We start from the raw sequence: 25,933 nt of genomic DNA, 5'->3' as shown, positions 1-25,933 counted from the left end.
AAACCACGGATGATCTCACCCAGCGGCTTCACATAAATGTTGAACAGGAGGGGCGAGAGGACCGACCCTTGCAGCACCCCACAAACAAGGCGCCTTGGGGTCGACCGCTGCCCCCCTGTCAACACAGATTGCGACCGGTCGGAGAGATAGGAGGAGAACCACCGCAGAACGGTGCCCCCCACTCCCAGTCCCTCCAGCCGGTGCAACATGATACCATGGTTGATGGTATCAAAAGCCGCTGAGAGGTCTAATAGGACCAGGATAGAGGAATAACCCCTATCCCGGGCCCTCCAGAGATCATCCACCAACGCGACCAATGCCGTTTCCATGCTGTACCCAGGTCTGAAGCCGGACTGGAGCGGATCCAGATAGACAGCTTCATCCAGGTACTGGGGAAGCTGTCGCGCCACCACACTCTCAACAACCTTCGCAATAAAGCGAAGGTTGGAGACTGGACGATAGTTAGCCAAAATAGCCGGATCCAGGGATGGCTTCTTGAGGAGAGGCCTCACCACCGCCTCTTTCAAGGCGGCCGGCAGGACACCCTTGCTCAAAGAAGCGTTAATAATCCCCTGGAGCCAGCCTCGTGTAACCTCCCGGGAAGCCAGCACCAACCAGGAGGGACACGGGTCCAATAAACATGTGGTTGCGTTCAGTCGTCCCAAGATCCTGTCCACGTCCTCGGGAGCCACAGGATCGAACTCCTCCCAGATAACACTCTCAAGGCCTGCCTCAGTCATCTCGTCTGAACTAACCCAGTCGGCGGCCAAGTCTTCCCGAATCTGAGTTATTTTATCATCCAGATACTGTACAAAATCCTCAGCTCGGCCCTGCAAGGGGTCCTCCCGCGCTCCCAGATGGAGGAGGGAGCGGGTCACCCTAAACAGGGCGGCTGGGCGGTTATCTGATGACGCGATAAGAGCGGCAAAATAGCTAGATTTCGCCGCTTTTATCGCCACTAGGTAGGTCTTAATATGAGACCTTACCAGTGTCAAGTCAGACTCGGAACGACTGGCCCTCCAACCGCTCTCTAGGCGTCTTTTCCGGCGCTTCATCTCCCTCAGCTCCTCGGAAAACCAAGGGGCTAAGTGAGTTCGGCGCCGGGTCAGAGGCCGCAAAGGCACGACCCGGTCCAAAGCCCCGGCAGCCGCCCTATCCCAGGCGGCCACCAGGTCATCAGCCGAGTCATGAGCTAGAGTCTCAGGAAATGGCCCAAGCTCCATCTGGAACCTATCAGGGTCCATCAGGCGCCTGGGGCGGAATCACCTGGTCGGTTCCGCCTCCCTGTGACGGGGTACGGCGGTCAGAAAGTCAAGTCGAAGGAGCGAGTGGTCAGACCATGACAAGGGTTCAATATCTACATCCCCTATATCAAGGCCACTCAACCACTGACCAGAGATAAAAACTAAGTCCAGAGTGTGTCCCCCCATATGAGTAGGGCCGTGAATTACTTGGGTCAGGTCCATGGCCGTCATGGAAGCCATGAACTCCCGAGCTACCTCAGATGTTTCACCGATGGATGGCAGGTTGAAATCCCCCATGACCACAAGTCTGGGGGTATCAGCCGCCACCTCGGCTATAACATTGAGGAGCTCGGGCAGGGTCGTTGCCACGTGGCAGGGAGCCAGGTACGTGATCAACAGACCCATCTGCGCCCCACGACCCCACTTCACAAAAAGGGACTCACATCCGGCTATCTGAGGTACAGTGGTCTCCCTCGGATCAAGACCTTCTTTTAGAATGACCGCCACCCCCCCCGCCCCTGCCCTGAGCTCTCGGCTGATGAAATGCACGGAAGCCTGATGGGCACATCTCCACGAGGGGAACTCCCCTCTCATGGCCCAACCAGGTCTCCGTGATACCTGCCAGGTCCGCTCCCCCCTCCAGAATAAGATCACAAATGAGGGGGGCTTTATTTACCACGGACCTGGCATTACATAATATCAGCCGGAGACTCGGGCGCTGAGACTCTAAGCAGCCTGGGGAACGGGAAGAGCTAAGGGGACCGGGGCACGCAATCGCTCGGAGATAGCGAGCACGTGCCCCCACCACATGATATGGCCCCCTGCTCCCGCCATACCTGCCCCTCCCACTCAGCGTGTTAATAGAGATGCCCTCACTAGAGGGCATTCTAACAGTCCCCTTTCCCCCAGAGTCCGCACCCCCTACGGCACCATTAATAGCAACCAGACTGGTCTGCAACCCCCGTGGGTTTTCCCCCAAACCCACATAACCTCCCCCACCCTCAGAACCCCTTAAAAGTCTATTTAAAGAAGTCTTTAAAAAACCCCTCAATCCCCTTTTTGCGACATGCCACCTCTCGGGGTCCCAAAATCCGTCATTAAGGTGGGCCCTCGATAACATAGAGGGCCAGGCCTGCGAGAGGGGGGAATCTCGCAGCGCAAGAAGCTTTGCCCTAGAATACATTTTAACACTAGAGTGATAATACAGGTTTGGCCTAGACATAGCCTAGGGGTTTCTAATGATGGTTTCAGATGTCCAGGAAGCAAGACTAAGTTAATCGGAAGAGTCACCATTACCCTCTCACGGTAATGGGTAGGAGTCCTCACGTTCAGTCCAGCTGAGGGAAACCATCCAACCACCCTCTCACGGTGGTTGGCCATCCTAATCAAGGCAAGATGGGAAAAGTCAGAAAAAGTCCGAAAACCACCCTCTCATGGTGGTTTGGGCTTCCTGGCCCTGGAAAGATGAGTCCCATCCGTGGCGAACGAAGTCTGGAGCTGGCTCCATCCATCCTCCCGTAACTGCCTTGTCCTCCATACAGCCAGGAGACAGGGCGAAAGACAGAGCCAGGTCCCAAGCTCTGGGGAAGAAAGTCCACATTGGCCAATAGGCCGATAACAGGGCCAGAAAAAAAGGGGGGGAGGCCATCCATAGCGGCCCAATACTTGAGCCGTCCACCAGCCTCTCCAACCCCAGGTCTTTCCACACAAACCCTTAACGTCAGCCATGTATCCTTCAACCCCTGAGCACAATGGGATTCAGCTCCCCCATTTCAATGTCAAGGCTTGATGTTCCTCTCCTCTCCTCCAACGCCAACAACTCTCCAGCTCTCCAGCACCACCGCCCTCAACCTGGTTGCCACGCAGCAGCCGCCATCACCACAGCGTCGTCTTCGGCGCCGGCCATACCCAAGCTCCCAGCGTTCCCCAGCGCCCCCGGAACATCCAAAAGAAACCCCCAGGGGCGTCCAGGGTCAGGGGGGAGCTCGCTGGGCATCACCGCCGCCGCCACCGTCAATGCTCTGGCCGCCGCCGCCTCAGCCAAGCAGGGAGGAAAAACGGCGGAGCCGATGCAGCCGGGCTGTCGGCGTTCAGCCTCGGCGTTCTTCCACCCGCGCCGTCTTCCGCTCGCTTCTCCCCAGCCACGAGGTTCCGGAGGGCGAAAAAGCCCTCATCAGGCTGGGGAGAGACTCCTCCAACTGGGAAAGGGGTTGCCGATGTTCATGACAGCCCCAGAAAACCCCTGCCAGTCCACAAGCCGCCCATCCCTAGACGCGATTTAGACGGGCGTCGCCATCTTGGGGCATGCGCAGTCAGGTCACTCAGATGTTTTTCCATATAGCAGTCCTTTCCGTGATATCTAGGTCTCAGAAGATATATTACCACTTAAAGGGGTTTAACTGTTTGTTAATGTAATTTCCAACAAGCACTTTCCTCTCTTATAATAATGTGAATAGATAGGGTCTTTCAGAGTTCATGTATCCAAGCACGTCTTCCCCTTATAATAATGTGAATAGAGAGGGTCCCCCAGAGCCCATATATCTGACTCTGTATGATTCCTATTTTATTCACATTATTTCTTTTATCTACATTATTCTTTATTTGCTATTTACCTCACCATAAGTCTGCTAAACAAGTCTTTATAGCAATGTTTCTCAACCTTGAGAAGTTTAAGATGTCGGCTCTCAGAATGCCATGTCCACCATGCCGCTTGGGGAATTCTGGGAGTTGAAGTCTACACCTCTTAAAAGTTGTCAAGCTTGAGAAATATTGCTCAATAGACAGTAATACAGAGTCTTCGACTTGAAACTATTCTTTAGTGACTGTTTGAAGTTACAATGGTACTGGAAAAAAAGTAATTTATGACCACTTACAACCACTGCAATATCTCCATGGTCACATACTCCAAATTCAGGTGCTTGGCAGCTGGCATGTATTTATGACAATTGCACTGTCCCATGGTCATGTAATCATCATTTGTAATCTTTCCAGATGGCTTCAGATAAGCAAACTCAATGAGGGAAACCAGATTTGCTTAATTGATTCATTTCATGATTCATTTCACAACTGCAATGATTTGCCTAACAACTGTGGCAAAAAGGATGTAAAATGGGGCAAGACTCACTTAATAACTTTGTTAACCTTGCTTACCAAAAAAAAAAAAAATGTTGGACCCAATTTTCAAGGATTACCTGTATTCTCAAAAATGTTTCTGCAGATCTCAGCAACCAGTAAGCTATAGTCTGAGGATTTGTTGTTAGTTGCGGAGTCGTGTCCGACCCCGTGGACAATGTTCCTCCAGGCCTTCCTGTCCTCTACCATCCTCTGGAGTCCATTTAATCTCACGCCTACTGCTTCAGTGACTCCATCCAGCCACCAAGTTCTCTGCCATCCCTTTCTTCTCTTGCCCTCAATCTTTCTGAGGATAGACAAATGTGGTCCTACTTCTAATATTTTATTAGATCTATTCTGCCTCTGAGCAGTGCACAAATGAGAAATAATCAAATAATTAAGATCACCAACAAAATAAAGATTTCATATGTTGATTTGTGGAATGTAAGAAAGCTATATGCTGTGTGCTGAAACTTTAAGATAGGTAGATACATAAATCATAGACTATCCATAGAAATGTATAGAAAAACATTCTTATTTTACAAGGGATGTGTGGATACAAGCCATATCAAGAATTTTTTAACTTTTGAACAAGATCACATTTGTCTTTATTTCTAATGGATGTTCTCAAGACAAAAAATATGCCTCAAGTGCCATGATTATGTGTTTAATTTGACATTAATTAGCACAATTTGACATCCTATCTCTCTCACACACCCTCATGTGTTCATCGGTTTGGGATATAAAATAGATAATTTATGTATAGTTTTTAACTTAATTGTGTCTGCACTACCTTAATCAAGTCTGCACTACCTCTCAGCAAATGGCTCTGTCAGCCTAAAAACAGCAACCATAAAATTGTATTTAACAGCTGAAAGACAGAATTATATGCAATCAACAGCTGTTAGCTAGACTTGCCACTTTAAGAGCACAGCTGTTTGATTGTATTCACTTTTAAAGTGTTATTCAACCCTCAGTTCCCAAGCCCTTTTCTAAAGAACTGTCATTCTTCTACAAAGAGAAACTTGGTTGTAAACAACTGTAGACTGTAAAAAGAATATGTGCTGTCAGCAGTCTTTCCTCTTTTAGCCAGATCATGTTATTTTGCAAGGCCAAATGCTTCCACAGGATGCCAATTAAATCAGAAAAAAAGCTGCAATTTGTAATTATTTCCTTTTCTAATCTTCTAAGTGTTTAAATTGTATACAGCACAATTGTGTATGCATTCATTCAGTCCCACTATGTTCATTGGGACTTATTCCTAGGTAAATAGTAATAACATCAGCATGATATAATTTGCTGGTTAAAAGTAAGAAAGCCTCTCTCTCTCCCCCCACCCCACACTTTCTACTCTTCCACTCTTCTTTTCCTATAAAATTCAATAGAAAGAGGGTGGGGAAGCTAAGTTCTAACAGGCCTATCAGAGTTGTTGTTACTGATTTATCATGTGATTTTTATTTTATTTTTTATATAGTTAGAACAATTAATCAATGGCACAACTTGCCTCCAGAAGTTGTAGATGCTCCAACACTGTAAGTTTTTAAGAAGAGATTGGACAACCATTTATCTGAAATGGTATAGGGTTTCTTGCCTAAACCGGGGGTTGAACTAGAAGACCTCCAAGATCCCTTCCAACTCTGTTATTCGGTAGCTCATCAGTTATCACAGAATTGGCTGAGATATTGGCCATGATATCTGCTCACCAGGCAAACTGGCACCAAAACCTGATTAAACCTGATGTTACACCAATGTTACCCCCAAATAGCAAGAACTTTCTGACGCAGTTAAATTTAGTAGTCTAGTCCTCAGCATGTAATCTCATGACAGGACAACCTTTGCCTGATAAAAGAATCAGTCCTGTTTGTATAGAGGCCTCCTGCACAGTGAATAGAAATCTCAAAGGTTCTATTTTCCAATTACAGCATGACAAAATCGGTAGCTTATAAAGAAAATCACTATAAGATGTGGTACCGATGGTATCTGGCACCCGCAAGGTTAGCAAAAATGTATCCGAATGTAAATCCGGCCTGTTGGAAATGTAAAAAAAACCCAGGGAACTTTTTACCATGCTTGGTGGCTTTGCCCAGAAATTAAGAAATATTGGAACAAAATAAAAACATGGATATTAGAAATAACAGATTACGAAATTGCATTAAAACCCGAAGTCTTTTTATTAGGCATGATTAAAAAGAATATTAGAAACGATATAAAATATTTAATACTTCACATTATTACGGCGGCTAGACTAGCGTTAGCACAACTCTGGAAAATAGATCGTTTGCCAACTAACCAGGAGCTAATACAAAAAATCTATATATGCTCAGAAATGGACAAACTAACTTTAGTTACAGGACAAGGAAAACTCAAAATACTTTACAATATGGAATAGATGGTACCAGTGGATAAACCAGAGGAGGAGGAATGGTTAAAGATGAAATTTAGAAGAAATCAACAATTAAAAACAGCACTGTCAGATGGATAGAAAAGGAAATAAGTCACTGTGTGTATGTATATATGTATATATGTATATATAATAATAGAAAGTAGTCAATAGATGAAGTTGTGTACTGTATATGTAATTTTGTTTTTGATTAAGAGAAACTTGTATGTTTTTTATATTTGTTTTAAATGTTTTTTAAGAATGAATAAAGTTTGTTTTAAAAAAAAAAAAAAGAAATCTCAAAGGTTCTGGGTTTCTTTAGCAAAAAAAGAGAGAGGCTCCTATAACAAAAGATGGTTGTTGAATATAAATCAGTTGAGTTTGATGTCTCTGTGACCATCTTGATCTGCTATCACATGATACAGCCTCTTGATTGGGACAGGGCTTTTTTTTCTTCCCTAGGAGAGGCCATGTCGTATTGGCCAATTCAGAAATTTTCCTTGTAGGTTTACCACATTATGATGCCATTACCTGCAGATGTCTAGTAGTGATATTTTTTCCCCAAATACAGTATTCCCTATTAGCAGAGGAAACAAGTGTTTCTCTTTCTAAAATAATCAGCCAAGGTATATGAAACATTAATGTAATTATGTGCAGCTGTCTAAGTCTTGTTCTTATGTTTCAAAAATTCACACTTTGGATAGGTAGGAAGGGGAGAGGAGAAGGGAGGAAGAGAGAGAGAGAGAGAGAGAGAGAGAGAGAGAGAGAGAGAGAGAGAGAGAGAAGAAAGGGAAAAGGAGAGGAAGAAAGGGAGGGGAAGGAAAGGAGGAAAGAAGAAAGTTGAAAAGAATAGAAGAAAGGAGGGAAGGGTAAGAGGGGAGAAGGAGGGGAATGGTTGGTGTGGAAGAAGGGAAATATGGAATGATAGAAGAGCAACTCCAAATGTATTTTAAAGCTTTAGGATGAAGAATGAACCAATATGGAAACCAAAAGATAATATGTGTGATAAGAATGGTTAAAGAGATTGGAAATTTTATATATGTTTTAAGAGAAATAAAAATAAAGTTTTATTTTAAAAAATTCACACTTTGCTGTCTTCTGGAACACACTGAAAACTGGGCCAAAAGTAGTTAGGAAATGCCTGAATAAAAACACAAAAGCATAACATATATATAGATATGTTAAAGTTTGAAATTATAAAGGAATTTCTGAAGGGCAAAATTAGGGGATTGAGGTTTACTGTTGTATTTAAGCATTCTTCACTCTACAGTAAATCATGGCCAAAGTTTATCATTTGTCTGGTTTGTTTTTTCTCTAGCAAGTAACACTTGGATTATCTATATTTTATCATTGGTATTGAGGCTTTTGAATGGGAGTATGCTATTTTTATGTAGGAAGCAAATATATGGCTAATCTGTTAATATAAGAAACACTACTCTCAAGTAGCATGTCCAGCATACTTTTTATTTCCTATTTATTATTAGGGATTATAAACACAGAGAATATATGTCTAATGTTTCCAGGATGACATTCGGTTGATGAAATATTTGCAGCGCACACAGGGCCCTGCCCAGTGTTACCAGGGAACAGGGTTAAAATTGGCAAGATGGCAGATGGAGCATTACAGTGCAAACCTTATCTCTTTTGATGTGCATATGAAAGAGGCAAGAGATTTGCTCTGTAGATTAGCAGTTTAGACTCTCTCCTTGCAGACCTTTCTGTTCCTGCCACCTTATTTTGTTTAGAGCAATTGTCAAAAATCACTGACAATTTTTGAAATGAAAACACAGAAGTATTACAGAGTAAGCCCTTTTTACACTAAATAGTGTAAAAAAGGGGGATCCCATCACCCAAAGAATAAAAATGGTCAGTCATGATACAACTCTATCCATCTACTGTGATCCATGTCCTTTCCCCAAAGCTAAGTGTAGTTGCCACCCATCAAAAATATTGTTTACCCCTAACCTAGAACTTGATCCAAGATGCTTCAGCTCTTAACTTAACAAAAGACATTTCTTTCATTGTCTTCAAAGTTAGCTAAATACAAGCTTAAGAACTTCTCCCAGAATCAAATAACAAAACTTAGGCATGTACCTTTTGCAATATTCCTCACATGATACATAATCAAATGCTGAATACTATCAGACTTTGCGAACAATCCTTTGACAATCATCCAACCACCAATACAGAAGAAGAGAAGGTTGATGAGTTTTATGATCAAGTTCATTTTGAAATCAACAAAGATGCAAGCAAGATGTGCTCTTTGGGATAGGAGAGTAGAATGCCAAAGTTGGAAACAGTAAAAGGAAACTCGACTTGAATTGTATGATTTAAGGAAACTGAAATAAGGCTGGAGTCTGACTTGACAATTTCTGCCAGTCCAATTATTTCTTCATAGTTAACACTGTCTCAAACAAACAAAATGATACCTCTACACATGGATATCAGCAGAAAGAGTATATAGAAATTAAATTGACTATATTATTGCTAAAAGGAAATAGAGGAACTGAATTATAGCATCAAAGATATGGCCAGGTGCTGACTGTGGAAAAAGTTCAGAAACTGCTCATGTGCAAGTTCCATGTTAAGCTAATGAAGAATAAAAAGAAAGTCAGTTTTCAGGATATGATCTTGAATATATACCCACCATTTTCAAAGAGGACACCAGAAACTGCTATGAAGTCCTGAGCTTCATAGATAGAGAATAAACCATGGACATTTGTCAAGAAGAGAAGAGAAGCCAAGAAAGACAAAGTTCCCAGAAAAGAATTTAAATAATTTCAGAGACTTGTTAGAAGAGATAAGAAGCAGCATTATAACACCTGTAAAACCCCTGAAAGATGGAAAGAAATGGAAGAACATCTTTCAAAAGATCTTTGAACTCAGAAGGAAGTTCCAGACTTACTGTACATGAAAAGAGATGCCAGATGCTCAAACTGACTTTAGAAAAAGTTGAGAAACATAAGAAATTACTGCTGATGCATGATGAATAATTGAAAAAGGCAAAGACACTATGTGCTTAATTGTTTATAGAAAAGCCTTTGATTATGTTGAGCAAGTTAAGATGTGGAATTCGCTCTGAAAAATATGAATCCTCAAATATTGCATTGTTCTCATCTTATATACAGATAAGAAAGCCACAGTATAAACAGAACACAGCAAAACAGACTGGGTCCAGATTGGCAAAGGAATGTGACAAGGTTGTAGTCTCTTATTTATTCAGTCTATATGCTGAATATATATTAAGGGAATTGGAGATTGGAGATGATGTGAGGTTTTAAAATTGGAGGAAGAAACTTCAATAACCTGTGCTATGCTGATGACAGTATTCTGATAGCAAAAAATACAACAGATTTGGAACCTCTAGTAATGAAAGTCAAAGAGCAAAATGAAAAAAAAATGAAACAAATTGAAGTATAAAGAACACCAAACTAATGACCACAAGTAGGAAATCTATCCTTAGAACTGATGATAAAGATAGCAAAGTGATATATAGCTTCTACTTTTTAGATCAACTACTGGCAAGTCAAGAAATGTGCCATACATTAAACTTGATAAAGCAGTCCTGAAGGCCTTGTTAAATATATTCAAATGTCATATGTCTATACCTACAAAAATGAAAACTGTGAAGACATAGTACTCCCTGTGACAATCTATGGAAGCAAAAGTTAGATTTTGAGGAAGCAGCATGGGAAGACTATTGATGCCTTTGAACTTTTATTTTGGATAAAGCTCTTGAAACATTATGGACAGCCAAGAAAACAAGCCAATGGATCATTGAACAAAATCCAGAGTTTTCATTGGATTGGGCTCAAATTTATTCATTTATATATTTATCTCCCACTTTTATTATTTTAACAAATAAGTCAAGGCGGCAAACATATCCAACATACCTTCCTCCTCCTATTATCTCTACAGCAATCTTGTGAGGAGGGTTCAGCTGAGAAGAGAGAGTGACTGGCCCAAGGTCACCCCACTGGCTTTCATGGCTAAGGTGACACTTGAATTCATGGTCTCCTGCTTTTCAGCCTGATGCTTTAAGTACTAGACCAAACTGACTTTTTAAAAAAAAATTATCCTAAATTTATCCTAACTTTTTTTTTTTAAAAAAATATCCTAACTCAAGACACATTATGTGAAAACCTAGCCCTCTAGAGAAAACTTTAATGCTGAGAAAGATGTAAGAGAAGGACAACCATTAGCAAAGTGGATGGATTCAATTACAGTGGTGATTACTACACTGTTGGAAGACCTGAGAAGACCATGTTAGGGAAAGATGGTCAGGGAGAAAAATCTATCCTTGTGGTTTTTAGGAGTAAAAAATATTTGATGGCACCTAATCAAGTCATCAATCAAAGCATACTGTATGTCATTTATCTGGGAGTAAACTGTACTGATTGCAGACTTATTCGGTGGGTGTAGGTACTCTTTATTCCTTATATCCTTTCTAGGCTTCTGTTCTAGAAAGGCTATAGTCAGCATGTTGTACAAAATAATTGTTCTTCTTGGACCTTTTTAAAAAACTGAACCAACAGTCCTGGGATTGGCAACAAACTGTGATGTTGCCGAGTTTATATTCTGTACTAAACCAACACCTTTCTAAAAAGTCGACGTTGTGATTTAATCTAATGCATAAATCAAGCCTGCTGACAATCTATTTCTACCCCCCCCCCCCAGGCAGCTACTTATTATGCATTTTCAATTGAGAGCTTAACCATATGATGTAAATTCTTAAATAGTGTCACCTGCTCAAGTCTTCTGCAAACATGTATTGCTGTCTATTATAGATGGACACAGGTATTATTTATGACAAGCCTGTAATGTACTGCGATTCTATTACTTTCATAGAGTAGAGGTTGGAATGATCGTCATAGCAATTTGTCCGATTGTCTTGTCTGAAACGAACGCCTGAGTAAATATCACCTGTGATATTGTGGTTGTGTAATTCTTTCAATCACTCAGCCGTACTGCGACGGATAAAGAGGACTTGTGGGGTGGGGTTTCCTTTCCTAGGATTGCCTCTAGAAAAACATTTATCATACAAACCTACCTTAAGCTGAAACAAAAGTTAACTCTCTTTCTCTTACCCCCCAAACTCAACGGAAAGTCGGTGATCGCGGTACTAAAAGACGAATGAAGACATTAAAACGCACAACAGACGCGCAATTTTCCAGCTCCATATAGCTTTTCAGTTCATGATTGGAGCAAATTGCGGGCTGAGAGGCTCTGATTGGTCTACTAGATTAAGACAATAGCCAATCAGAAAAACTCTCATTTTTTTTCTATAAAAGCCGGGGCGGAGTTTAGAGTAAGCAGAAGTAATGCCTGTAGAATCTAGATTTCACCGGAGCTGAAAGAGGTGGGGAACCTTCGCGTGATTTACTCCCCCCACCACCACCAAGCTGCAGGCATCTACTCTAATTCTGTGCTTTTGTAAAATAAATAAAAGGCTAATTTATTTTTTAAAAAATCTGGAGGTAGCTATTTATATATTTATTTTTTAAAAGTCCATAGTTTATTTTTTGTTTCAACTTGGATTATCTGAAGACTCTCCGACCGCCTGTATTTTTCCTAGGATAAAGGTAAGAGGCTGGAATTCCGGGAGCTGTGCTATTTATTTCACCATACAATAACTCGCTCCTACTGGCGAGTGGCTTGTCAGCGTGCTGTATGGGTCGAGAGAGCAAGTCCAGACATGTCTTTGAACTTGATATCGTTAATAGAGATTAACTAACTTGACAGGGTCTACTTAAGCATAATAATAATTCCTATGTCTATCAACTTTGTATTATGTCTATGAAATAATACAAAGGGGGCAAGGGGGGAAGAGAGAACCAGGAGTGAAAGGTTTCCTATATTTTCCAAATAAGGATTCCCGAAAGGAAAGTGAGTGAGATAAAGCCAGCTGTGCTAGAGAATGTTATTAAGATGTTACTTGATACATTCATTTGGTTAAACTTGGTCATACTTAACTCGGTGTCTCTCAACCATGCCCATTTAGCTGTTTGGCAGTTCAGTCAAGTCCAAGGCTTCTAGAAGCCGCTAGATAGTGACAGGCTAATTTAACAGATTTATTATGTAAGGATCCTCTAATAAATTATGGTTAATCTTTTCCTACTGGGAGAAAGCAAGGATTTCCTAGTGAGGGGAGTCAGGATAATGTTCACAGCAGTGCTCTGTAACTAATACAGAATTAATGGACTGGTAAATAAATCCTAGGCTTCAACCTATTGTGTGTGCTGCTCTTCACAATGTCTTAAAAGCTTAAATTATAGGCCATTTATAGAATTATCATTTAAATGTTTCACTTTTTAAAAATTAAAGAAAATATAGAAATATAATGAAGGTGGGATCATGATATATGAAAAACAGCACTGTGGATACAATGGCTCTGTTACAACTTTAATTCATATTTTTATTTTTAACCTCTTCAGAGGCTCAGTTTATATACTCTATTCAATTAATCCAACCATTTCTGCTCATTTTCCCCTTCTTGTTAAGCTTCTTTTTTGTTTGTGCATTTTGTGTTACTTCTGCAAATGTTACATATGTGGTTAAAGAGTAGACTGCAGCAGGGTCTCTGCAGCTTTGCTGAAAGGTGGCAAAAGCAAACAAACTTCTCTAAGTGTTTTGCTTAATCTAAGTTTTGTATTTCAGATGATTGATACGTTTGCAACAAATGGGACTGCGTTACTAGTGCAGCTCAATGGGTTGCTTGAACAGGAATTAAGATATCAGCCAAAGGTCTCTGGCTTGCGAATAATTGAAGCAGCTCATGATAATGGGCTCCGGATGACAGCAAGATTGCGGGATTTTGAAGTGAAAGACCTGCTTAGTTTGATTCAATTCTTCGGCTTTCGCACAGAGACGTTTTCTCTTGCCGTGAATTACTTAGATCGTTTTTTATCAAAAATGAAGGTAGGTTTTTAGAGTATGAAGTTACGGTATAAGCCAGTTTATTTCTATTTTGATGCAAGTCTTCACAGATTACTGCTAATTTGGTTTTCAGCTGCCAAAGAAAATTTTATCACTACAGCATTAGTCTGTAATCCTAACATGCAGTTTTGTAAATCTTATTAACTGGAATCAACACTTATTTTTAGCTGAATATATAGTATATAAACAGCACATAGATGGAGCATTTACAGCAGAATTTATAGCAGCTAGTATGGCTTAATATCATTATAAATACCAACTGCATTTGGACTTTTCAGGATGTTTAATAAGGACCAACAAGGGAACCTGCTATGATTATTTAAAACTTTTCCTTGCCAGTCTTATTAACAGTACCAGAGTCGGGTTTTTTTTTCCTTTTGGTAAATGCAGATTATCCTTTCATAGCCTAGTACTAGATTGTTTGACTACAACTCCCATAATTCTCATGGTGTCTGTGGTTCCTGGAATCTCTAGTTCATTGCAGAAGATTGTCTTAATAGACCTTTCTGTTGCCTTATGCAACGTACATTGTTTCAAGCTTCTGTACCTGTTTTTGGAGAAGAGACTGAATGGATCTGTGTGGTCTTTAAAAGTTCTGGGTTCTTCAGTGAAGCAAAGATGAGAGAAGTTCCAAGCAAATGCATCCCTCTAATAATATGTTTTAGAAAGTGCTATTTTAGATGGGTGGATGCCTTTCTGGCCATTATACTGAACTAAATTGCTTTGAGGGATAATGTACAATGATAGGTGCTTGATTGATGTTGAACAGCAAGACATGAAAGCTTACTTTTCTGAACAATAGACAAATTAATTGCTTGGTACCAAAGTGGTTCCACATGGGGAATTCTTATTTTCTTGTAAATAAGCACACTAAAAGTTTAAAACATAGCATAGTAGAAAACAGATAGCCCAATCTTAACATTTTTAGGTCAAAGGTCCAATGGACTTACATAATATTTACTTTGTAGGTTTGCAATGTGTATATAAACTAAGTATATTGTAACTTCAACTGAAAGTCTTTTCTTCTCCTAGGTGCAGCCAAAACACTTGGGCTGTGTTGGCTTAAGTTGCTTTTACTTGGCTGTGAAAGTCATGGAAGAAGAGAGTAATATTCCACTAGCTACTGACTTAATCCGAATAAGTCAGTATCGGTTTACTGTTAGTGACCTAATGAGAATGGAGGGAATTCTTTTAGAGAAGCTACATGGAAAAGTAAAAGCAACAACTGCCTTCCAGTTTCTGCAACTTTATTGTTCAATTCTGTGTGACAGCATCAACTGTGAAAGGTAAGTGTCTTTTTCTGGACCAATTTGGAAGTGTCAATTCCTTTAGACCAAAGACAAATTTATGGAGAGAAAATGTCCTATGTTGCTAGCAAGGTGTGGTAAATATCCAAGAATTCCTTTTTAAAATAATCCAGGTGTGCATTTGCAATTCAAATTTTAATCATGGGGTTGAAACCATTAAACAATACCAAATATATGTACGTTATAGCAGACAGACATTCTGGTTTTAAGAGGTATTGATATTTATAAGACTGTGATGTACAATTCTATTAATCCCACACAGCAGTTTGAAGTGTTATTAGAATCCCATCAGATTTGACCTATCTGAAACAGGGTTGAATAAATACCACTTAATACATTTGTGTAAATCCAGTATTCATTCTTGCCATGCCATCATAGTTAGATTACAGTAGTGGTTATACGGTGGAACCACTTCTCCTTGCCCCTTAAATAGTAACTTTCTGTTAGGGGTCTTTGAGGTTTCTAGAAAAACATTTTCATACAAATGTAGCTAATCTGCATATAGATAAATGCAACCCAGTTAACTCTCTTTAATAATCTGATTTACCCCAATCCTGCAGAGTGCAGTGGAAAGTGTCCTTGTGTAGCTTTGATCATAGTACAAGAACTGCATGAAGGAACCAAATGAAAACAGAAAATAAAGGGCAATCAATATTCAATTTTGCTAATCCTCTGTAGTTACTCACTCTCTACTCAGAGCAAGTTTCTGAATAAGGGTTTATGATTTATTTACCAAAAATACTCTTCTGTACCTGAATGTAATCTAGGCCTGAACTACTGTTAATTACTGTTTTTAAATATGGTATGAGTGAAACATGGTTGTATTTAGATGATTTTTTTATAATTTGAGAATTTAGAGTTGTGTTGTCAAATATTAGGTAATGTGCATTTGATTTAAGTTAAAAAAATCCACTTTATGCTGTTAGTTTTTCATATCTTCTACCTACTCAGTTTATTTTTTACTTTGTGCTAATCCTTATATAAACATATTGAAAATCAACAAATTAACCTTTGTTTTATACAGGAACGATAATCTTAAATTAGAGAGACTTGAAGCCCAACTAAAGGCCTGCCACTGCAGACTTATTCTTTCAAAAGCAAAGGTATGGGCTATGATTAATTAATGATCAATTCAGTTTTGTAAAAGCTTAACATATTTGATTGATCTTAATTATTTTATTTTTCACTAGCCTTCAGTATTGGCACTTTCAATAATGGCTCTAGAAGCTGAAGAGGAGAAAGTACCAGAATTAGTTGAAATAATACAATGTCTCCGAATACATTCCAAGGTAGGCCATAATTAAATATCTGTTTGATGTTTACTTTTAACTTTATTAACTTGAAAATATGATGACTGCCTTCTTAAAATAGGTAGGTATCAACCAAGGGTTGCTTTCAACTAAAAATGTTTGGTTAGAGGAAGACAGAAATAGCTAATTGGCAAAAGAAACAGAATAATTTTCAGGAGAATCCTTGCTGACAGTTTGGGGAAACATATTTTTTGAAGGTATCTCAAGTATATGTTTGGAGTCACAATTTCAATCTCTTGCAAATATCTTTAACAATAGTTATTTTGCATTTCAACATTAAAATAACTTGTGGCTTAACTCCTGTCATAGCAAATAGTGTAGTTCAGCAGATTTCATTGTTTAATTACTTGTTAAAATGGAATAAAGTAGCTGGCTTAGAGTTCCAACCAGAAAGTCCTTTAGTGCTTAGCAGAATGGTAGTTAAAGGGCAAACCTGACACTAGGAAACAGAATATAGTTCTGGATTAAGGGTGCTGATATTTGGGCATTGGTGAAGGCCAGCTGAGTAGGAATGCTGTGAATGAAAACTTTTACAGCTTATAAATTTAGAAACCTTTTTGTGGAGGTATGGTGAGGTTCATAGGCTAATTCATAGATTAGCCATGATTTGTTGAATTAGCCCCATGAGGTGGTCCAATATAAACACTAGACAATCATTATTTTCCAGATCACATATTAATTTGTGTGTATGTTCATGGATTTTACTTTATTTGACCCACCTGGTTTTGTATATAAATTCATTAATTTTTAGTTTATGGTATAAAAAGGCCTGGTAGCTCAGCAGACTAAAAGTATTGTGATTAACACCAGCTGTCTGCAATTACTGTAAGTTCGAATCTCACCAGGCTCAAGGTTGACTCAGCCTTCCATCCTTTTTAAGGTAGGTTAAATGAGGACCCAGTTTGTGGGGGCAATAAGCTGACTTTGTATAAATATACAAAAGTATGAAGGCTATTGCTTAACGCACTGTAAGCCGCCCTGAGTCTCCGGAGAAGAATCAAATAAAAAAAATGGTAATATCAAAAATGGTAATATCAGTATACCATAGATTATGGTATAAAAAGTCTTAAATGGTAATATCAAAAATGTCAGGGTTTTGAAGACCTGCATTTCCTAAAGACCAAATGGAGAACATTTCAAATCTTAAAACTGGTCATAAACTGATCATTTATTTCTCTCAAAGTATTTGGAAAGTTCAGATTATTCGCTGTGCTGCAATGAAAGAATTGAGTGGATTTAATTGTAGGAAACACACTGGCAAGTTTGTGTTTCTGGGCACAATTCAAAATTTTTATAACTCTTAAATTCTTAAATTTGGATTGAAGTTATTTAAATGATATCATTCCTTCTTATGAGTGTATTTAAATCTTTACATCTTTTGGAAGGGCACACCTATTTTTTTAACTATTAGAGATACATTTGGTGAAAGCATGAGAGAACCTTTTCAGTTTTATTTTATGGGTTATATTTGCGAATGAATCAAATTTTATGTATGTGTGTGTCAGTAGTGGGTTCCACTTACCTTTGCTACCGGTTCGGAATAGGGAGTGCGCGAGTGCGTGTGCTTGCTTTGCTTGCACGCTGCGCTTCTGCACATGTGCAGAGCATTCATGATGATGTCTGGGTGGGTGGGCGGAGCTTCCCGCCGCCGCCACTACCGGTTATCCCGAACCGGGGCAAACCGGTAGAAACCCACCATTGTGGGTTCTACTTACCTTTACTACCAGTTCGCAACGGGATCGCTCGCGCACGTGCCTTGCTTCTGTGCATGCGCAGATCACTTCTGATGATGTCAGGGTCAGTGGGCAGAGCCTTCTGCCGGTTTTACTACTGGTTCTATAGAACCGGTCAGAACCGGGCGCAACCCACCACTGCACCACTGGTGTGTGTGTATGAATATATTGATACATAAATTTTAACTATTTTTTCTCTGATGTATGTCATTGTAAATCAGTAACTTTAACACTAAAGTCTCATTGTTGAGAAATTTATTTGAAAACATACTGTTTTATTTTACATTTTTCTCTAGACAGTGATATATTGCGTACAGTAATGAAATTATTTTTTTAATTATTTACCTAAAACATCTTGCATATATATATATTATGACAGATACTAATAACTAATTTTGAACCTGCTTGCATTTTGGTGTATTTTCCGGCAATAAATCATTTTTAACCTCATATTTATATCTCCAGAGTTTTATAGTATCTTGACAACCTAAAATCTTATTAAATAAGCTAAAGTTATGAATTGAATAAGCATTTTTAAACTCACACGATAAATGAAAATATGTCAGTTATTATGTGTTGTCTGATCAACATTGACATGTATTAGTTGCTCATGAGTTGTACTGATTGGTTTTTAATTTCCCATTTTTTTTTCTATAGATAAATAGTAGAGAATTTTCCTTTTGGAAAGAACTTGTATCAAAGTGCCTCTCAGAATATTCCTCAAGCAAATGTTCTAAGCCAAGTGGACAAAAGCTAAAATGGATTGTGTCTGGTCGCACAGCCCGGCAACTGAAACACAGTTATTACAGAATTGCCCATCTTCCCACAATCCCAGAAACTGGTCCCTAAAAAGGTGAACTTTCTAAATGTGTTTTTGACTCTGTGTCATAGGAATAATTTAAAAGTTACACCAAAAAACTTAAATAGAATTTTTAACTATTCTGAATTCTTGAGTTGAAATAAAAATAGTGTAAAAGTTGCAGCAATCTTTTTAGGAATCTGGAAGATATAACTTTGTATGAACAAAAATATGTATATGTATATATATATATATATGGTTCAGAAAAAAATCTCTAGGTATTTATAAGGAAAACATGTTGAAAGCCTATTGAAATCTAGTTTCTGTTCTATATTCTCAAGTTTCCTAATGTGCTTCAGTATACAGGTAGTTCTCGCTTACTAACTGTCCTGTTTAGCCATTGTTCAAAGTTACAAAGGTGCTGAAAAACTTTAGTTCCTTCAATTACAATTGTCACAATTGTTTCTCTGATCACATGATTATCATTTGAGAGTTTCACAGCGGGTTTCCAGAGTCTGGAGAAGCTGGCAGTGAAATCACAAGTTGTAGTTACATGATGTCTCACTTAGCAACGGCATCACATAGTGCTATAGTGACCAATCCCAATTGCACTCCTGAAGATTACCCATATCCTTTGTTGCTAATATACTTGCCTGCATTGTTCAGTTTAAAACGGCACAAAAAGCTGTTCGTAGTAGATGAGCATGTAATAGTCAAGAGGTAAAACCCTAAACTATGAGAAATATACCATATTTTTCAGAGTATAAGACGCACCGGACTATAAGACGCACCTACCTTTTTTGGTGAGGAAAAGAAGAAAAAGAAATCTCCCTCTGCCTCTGAGCAATTTTGCCTTGTTGGAACAAACAGCAAACAGCCTGCCTTACTTTCATTTTCATTTTCAGCATAGCTTGATTAGCACAAGGGGAAAAAGAAAAATCTGTTCCAGCAATTTACCTCTTTGCAGCAAGCTGCAGAGCCCTGTGCAAAACAGCTGAGAGCAAATCAGCTGAGAGTCGGGAGGCCAATCCAATCAACTTGTGCTAATTAGGCTTTGAAGCTGAGCCTTTTTTTCTTGCTGTTTGCTTGCAAGGAGGTAACTGCTGTGAGGCAGAGGCCAAAGGGTGGGGGCCAGTGGGTGGGCGGGGCTACATTCTATATATAAGACGCACCTAAATTTTCACCCCTTTAGGGGAAAAAAGTGCATCTTATACTCCGAAAAATACGGTAAATGTGGAGTTTTCTTAGTTTGTATGAATATAAATGTACTTTCATACATAGAGTCCCCCCTTACCGACTACTTGTTTGTTAAGACCTATCTTTGAACTTGCCATCACACCATCCCAATAGTCATGTGATTGTGATTCAGGTACTGGCGCACATTTTACAATGGTCACTGCATCCCACAGTCATGTAATTGCCTTTTGCTTCATAGCCAGCCTCTAAAAAGCAAAGTCAATAGAGAAGCTGTCTGGAAGCTTGCAAGTCTAGTTGAAACTAATTTTGTAAGTGGGTTGTGGCATTTCATTTTATGACTGAGTTGCTTAGCGACAGCTTTGTTGATCCCCAGTTGTGGTCAGGAAGTGAGGATTACTTGTAATCTTAAAGACCTTAATTAATGGGAGAATAGAGAATTCACCTTTACAAAACCAGGATCCTTTCAGATACTTTAAACTTTCATTCCAGCAATGCCTTGCTGATAGGGTTATTGCCATCCATGACAGTGCATTCAGCAAAGATTACAGTACAGGTAGTCCTTGATTTGCGACCACAACTGAGCCCCAAATTTCTGCTGCTAAGTGAGACAGTTGTTACATGAATTTTGCCCATTTCACGAACTTTTTTGCCTTTCTTGACACAAGTGCATCACTACAATTGTTAATAACATGATTATTAAGTGAATCTGGCTTCCCAATTGACTTTGCTTGTCAGAAGGTCGCAAAAGGTGATCACGTGACACTGGGATGCTGCAACCGTCATAAATATGAGTCAGTTGTCAAGCATCTGAATTTTGACCATGTGACCATGGGGATGATAAAACAGTCGTGTGAAAAATGTTCATAAGTCACTGGTTTCAGTGTTGTAACTTCTAACGGAAGCTCAGTGAACTGTTGTAAGTAGACGACTACCTGTAATATAGGTAGTTTTGTTTAATAACATAAAAATGGAATAGTCAAAAAATTAGGATCTTCAAAAGAGATAAATTCCTGTTTGTTGTTTTAGAATGTATTGTAAACAATGCTAATTCACCTCATATTTGCATCAGTGTATCTTATGTTACAATAATTTTCAAATTTCTTTTTGATTTAGTGGTAATCCTGAAGAAGAGCAGATGGGACATTGGCCACATATGTTTAATCAACAAGGATATAAGCTTTCTGGTGCTGAAACAGAATTTCTTGGATTCTTCTGGCCTATGGAAAGTCTGATTTCATGAATATTAAACTGCAACCACGTTTTTTTAAGCTCTGAACTATACAGCAATATAGTGTGTTGCCACAAGACTTAATTTTCTCAAGGTTCTTAATAAAACTGAAGACTTTTTTTTTTATAAAGCAATGTTTAGGGCTAAAATACAAACAAGTCAGATGCTTTTGTTTTTATCTGCCCTCTGGAAATGTGAAAACGTGAGTCATAAGCTTGATCCTTAATTCTGCACTTCTGAACTAAATGGTGGTAGAAGATGAATATGAAAATGAACGTAACTATCACTAAACTAGTAAAATAGATATGCATGTATTTTCTAGAGAGAGTAGAACATTACTAAGGGAAAGAAAGTTGCTACATCTAATTCATGGTAATGGTAATAATGATTGAGAAACTGTAACTAAAAATTCCAAATCAATCCAAAATTAAATAATTCCTTTAAACTAGAAGTGGGGAACTATGGCCCCTTTATGAGCATGGATGCCTCAGGGACATTGGGAGTTTAAGTCCACAAATCATAAAAGAGTCATAGTTCCCCACTTCTGCTTTAAACCTTGATTCACATTAGAGGTTGGGAATTGAATTAAAGATATGTTAGTCCTAGATCATTCTGAGTTCAAGAGCCAAATTTAGAGATCTGTATTTACAGTGTATTAACATAAAGAATACATTTTTAGCAAGTATCATTACATTTCAGATTGTAGCCAAGTAAATTTGAAAGCAGTTGGAGAGTCACTGTGGAAATTAAAGCTGTTTGAAGAATGCAAGTCAGGCACCAGCTGAGAATGTGGGCAATGTCTAAAAATAGAATTAACATTTTAAATTTCTCCCAGAGTGTTTCACCTCAATCTTTAGTTCTGTTTGCATTTACCAAAATTGGTGGGGCAAATTAAGCATGATTTAAGTTCTGCATTTCACTGCAAACTGCTTTCCTGGTTTGGATTAAACTTTACAGATTGCTATTAGAAGCATAAAAAGTTCTATGTTTATATTAAGCATGTATTTTGGGAAGTGTGCCTCTGATTTTGGATTACCATCAAGCTTTCAGTAAAACATGTTAAATCATTTCAAAACATAGAATTTAGCATTATGCTACTTTAAACAGTTTTAATTCTTTCCAATTTATGTATTCTACCATACCATAGTGTGTGCTGCTTTGTTCAGCCCAAAGTTGGAGTGAATTTTACTAGGAAGAACTATGGGAGCTGATGCTAAAAGCTAGACAGGATTAAACTACTATTTTGCTCATTCTATTTATAATTATCAGTTGATTCAGATGAATAATTGAGGTGGAATAATTGAGCACAAGTTGTGCATTGCGATTTCTTGAATGTTAAAAGCCTAAGGAAGCAACAGTTGCTACCCAGCAATGACCTGTTAAATCAACTGTCAACATGTTCAATAGCTTTTGGACTTCGGTTCTTTTTAAATCACTTTTTGCAATGTCTGTTTGTAGTTGTATTGTGTTCAATTTAGTATTCTCCCTAAGTACAGGCATTTTACTGGTTGTTTAAATTGCTACAAGAAAAACTGAAAGGATAATGCAACAATTCTTATCTTTTTAATTTTAGCACATATACAGTTGGGGTAATTTCACATTGTTTACTTAAAGCTGACTGGCTTGTCTTTAGAATCAAAGTAACAAATTTAGGAGACTTACTACAATTACAGAAATCTGAAGACTTGTTTTTGGTTTAACCCAGCATTTGGACAAACCATTTACTTCTACCTCATTGCAAGCTGCTCTTCAGAACAAAACTGATGGGAAGTTTACTCAAACTATCATTTTTATGGACGTTATTAATTGAATAATTGTATCTTGTATGCCTTTAGTATTTGAAGATTGAAACTGAACAATGTTCAATATGTTTACAGTGTCAAGAAGGAACAAACTCGTTATCAAAATGTCCTATTATGCCTATAAGCAACAAGAGTACCTTTCAATAAAACACATTGAAATGGAATTGCATGAATTGAATGGCCTTGGATTGTGAAAGTAACTTGCTTAAAGAAAAATATTTTCCAAAATGTGTTAATATTTATTGTGCTCTAAACAAGGCTATATGTTGAGATATGTATGCCTGTGTTTACAAGACCTGGTTATGCTGGGTCAGACACATACCTGGAACACACTTTGCTAGCAATCATTGTGGTGCACCTTTGATGCTCTCCCAGCAATTGCAAAGAAAAACTTTCAGAAAATGTAATTTCTGCAGCCTAATAGAATTGATTACACCACAGCTGGGCTTCCGGGAACTTACCTTGTCTCTAAAACAGATCAACTAACTTGGATTTGGAAATGGGTGTTGTGTGAATTCAGTTACTCTGTTCCTAGATTATGGATAGCAATAGCACTCACTTATATACTGCTCCATATTGCTTTACACACACACTGAGCTTTACAACATCAGCATATTGCTCTAAACAGTCTGGGTCCTCATTTTACTGGCCTTGGAAAACTGAGTCAACTTGAGCTGGTTAGGATTAAACTCCTGGCTGTGGACAGTTAGCCTGCAATACTGCATTCTAACCTTTGCACCAATGGTGGTTAGATATTTTGGTTTTCAGCTTCTAGTCATCTGAGCCTCTATGGCCAATAATAAAAAATATATCTGGAAGTCCGCAGATGATGCTAGCCTAGATTTAAGGCATTTAATTTGGAGCCCTATCTGTAGAGAATGATAAAACCACGTACAACTGTTCAAGGATTTAAACTCCCCTGTTCAAGTACTACATTTTAGTGAATACTATTTTCCTGCAAATTTGAATGCATAATTATCACAATTGTTTATAGATTCAAAAAAAAAATGTAAAATATGGCAAGTGCAGAAGTCTGGACACTGACTACACTCAATCAGTCATTGTAGAATCAGATAGCATACAAGTTTAAAAAATTACACCTATGGCAGAAATAACAGCTTTCAAGTTTCCTATAGCCAGCTAAGAATTTCTTCTTGTGGAATTTTTCCCACAGCCCTTTGTAGATTTCTTCCAGCTCAACAATATTTGGTCTCCATTGGCTGAATGTTTTGAGATTTTTTTGCAGATTTTCAACAACATTCATCTAGGAATTGAAAAGATCATTCAAAAACCTTCATACTTTTCTTTCCTGTGAGCACATCATGGTTTGAAGATCATTGCCTTGTCAAAATATTTGTTTCCAACATCCTCATATAAGTACCATTTCCCTGAAAACAAGACATCCCCTGATAATAAGCACAATTGGGCTTTTGAGCACATGCACTAAAATAAGCCTCTCCCCGAAAATAACCCCTCCCTGAAAATATCAGGTAAGACAGCAAGAGTAGCCCCATCTTGCTCCACCCGCCCAAAAATAAGACCTCCCCGAAAATAAGGCCAAGCGCTTATTTCAGGGTTCAAAAAAATATAAGACAGGGTCTTATTTTCGGGGAAACACTACTACTGATAATTATTTGTGACAATGTTATTTGGGCTTGATGTATTTTTTCTTTCCTCACACTTTGTATTTCAAGTCTGCCTTAGGCATACAAAATCAATTTTATTGATTCCATTTCCTCAATTTGTATAAACAATACAAGTTCTCCTAGTGGCATCTTAATAGCTGAAATAGCAGCCTTGAATTCTTGGCAGACAAAACACTTAGCATTCCCTGGCAATGTACAATTAAAACATACTATAGAACAAACTGAGGTAGTTTAAATCTTTTTTAAACATGAAAATTACTACTTCACTTTACTATAGATAACTAAACATGTCTAAGCATAAAGATACAAAAATTATAGATAGGGCACACATGGTTAGGGAGTGAATCAGACTACAATTAACTCTCATTCTGTTAATTGGATGAGTATATACATGCATAAAGCAAAGTGTGGTGCAACTATTAGAATTTTTCATTACATATGATGTATGTACTTTGTTCTTGCGTATATAAACAAAAGATATATGCCATATTGTCCAAATGGATTTCCAGTCAATGAGAATTAAGCTCATTGTTTTGTCCTGCCACTGGTTCCATAAACTCTAACATGCTGCAGCCAATTTGGGATGCAAAAGGAAGCTTTTTGGGTAGTCCAGGAAGGGAGCATCACAGGATACAACCCAGATCTTTTTAACAAAAGTGTTACATGCTTGACTATAAATCACACCTTGGGCTGCAGAAAAATATAATTGTCAGATTAAGCAGAACTATGTTGCATGAAAAAGTTCACATGCTTTAATTATTTTATCAAGTGTTCCAGCCAGTTTGATATATAACACAAAGGTGCCCAAAATTGAAACAAGAAGTCAAAAATCTTCCTTGGCATGCAATAGTTCTTTAAAGTGGCTAAAATGGTTTTCTGAATTTCATTAAGAAAATATACACACTGGAACTCCTATTCTTATAAAGAATGTCAGGGATAAATTTATGAACGCGAAATGGCTTTACCCAAGATTCATATTGCATGTTATGCTTTGAACAGTACAGTTTGGCACAAAATTATGGAAGGTATTAATTATACCAGATTTTAACATTACTAGTTTTAATGACTCTTCTATGTTGAAGTTGGCTTAGTACAAATTTTCAGGATGGGAAATCTGTTTTTAATCATTAGCCTTCAAAATGTGTTTATAGCATTTAGGTAGTAATGTTTTTTTACTTATCTGCTTTGCCAAAGAATAAGCCAGATCACAGACTTTCAAGAAAAATATTACTGGCTTATC

At 38.5% G+C, this 25,933-nt stretch overlaps 1 protein-coding gene across 1 annotated transcript; it reads left to right on the top strand.

Moving 5' to 3' along the window:
- The first annotated feature begins 12,093 nt into the window (after positions 1 to 12,093).
- CCNG1 (cyclin G1) lies at positions 12,094 to 21,293 on the top strand. The gene is made up of 7 exons (XM_070934222.1): positions 12,094 to 12,317; positions 13,393 to 13,653; positions 14,704 to 14,957; positions 16,003 to 16,081; positions 16,169 to 16,267; positions 18,679 to 18,874; positions 21,131 to 21,293. Exons 2-6 carry the CDS (start codon positions 13,393 to 13,395, stop codon positions 18,868 to 18,870), a joined length of 885 nt encoding a protein of 294 aa, XP_070790323.1. The 5' UTR covers positions 12,094 to 12,317; the 3' UTR covers positions 18,871 to 18,874; positions 21,131 to 21,293.
- Positions 21,294 to 25,933: the final 4,640 nt, after the last annotated feature.

This window comes from Pituophis catenifer, unplaced genomic scaffold (assembly GCF_029215685.1).
Source record: "Pituophis catenifer annectens isolate HBS135680 unplaced genomic scaffold, rPitCat1.0.hap2 SCAF_2, whole genome shotgun sequence".
Classification (NCBI taxonomy): domain Eukaryota; kingdom Metazoa; phylum Chordata; class Lepidosauria; order Squamata; family Colubridae; genus Pituophis; species Pituophis catenifer.
This window is presented reverse-complemented; position numbering and strand designations above follow the sequence as displayed.

Coding starts and splice junctions, on each gene's coding strand:
- CCNG1 (XM_070934222.1), top strand. CDS start 13,393: ATGATTGATACGTTTGCAACAAATGGGACTGCGTTACTAGTGCAGCTC. Junction 14,958..16,002: donor GACAGCATCAACTGTGAAAG/GTAAGTGTCTTT, acceptor TGTTTTATACAG/GAACGATAATCTTAAATTAG. Junction 16,268..18,678: donor GTCTCCGAATACATTCCAAG/GTAGGCCATAAT, acceptor TTTTTTCTATAG/ATAAATAGTAGAGAATTTTC.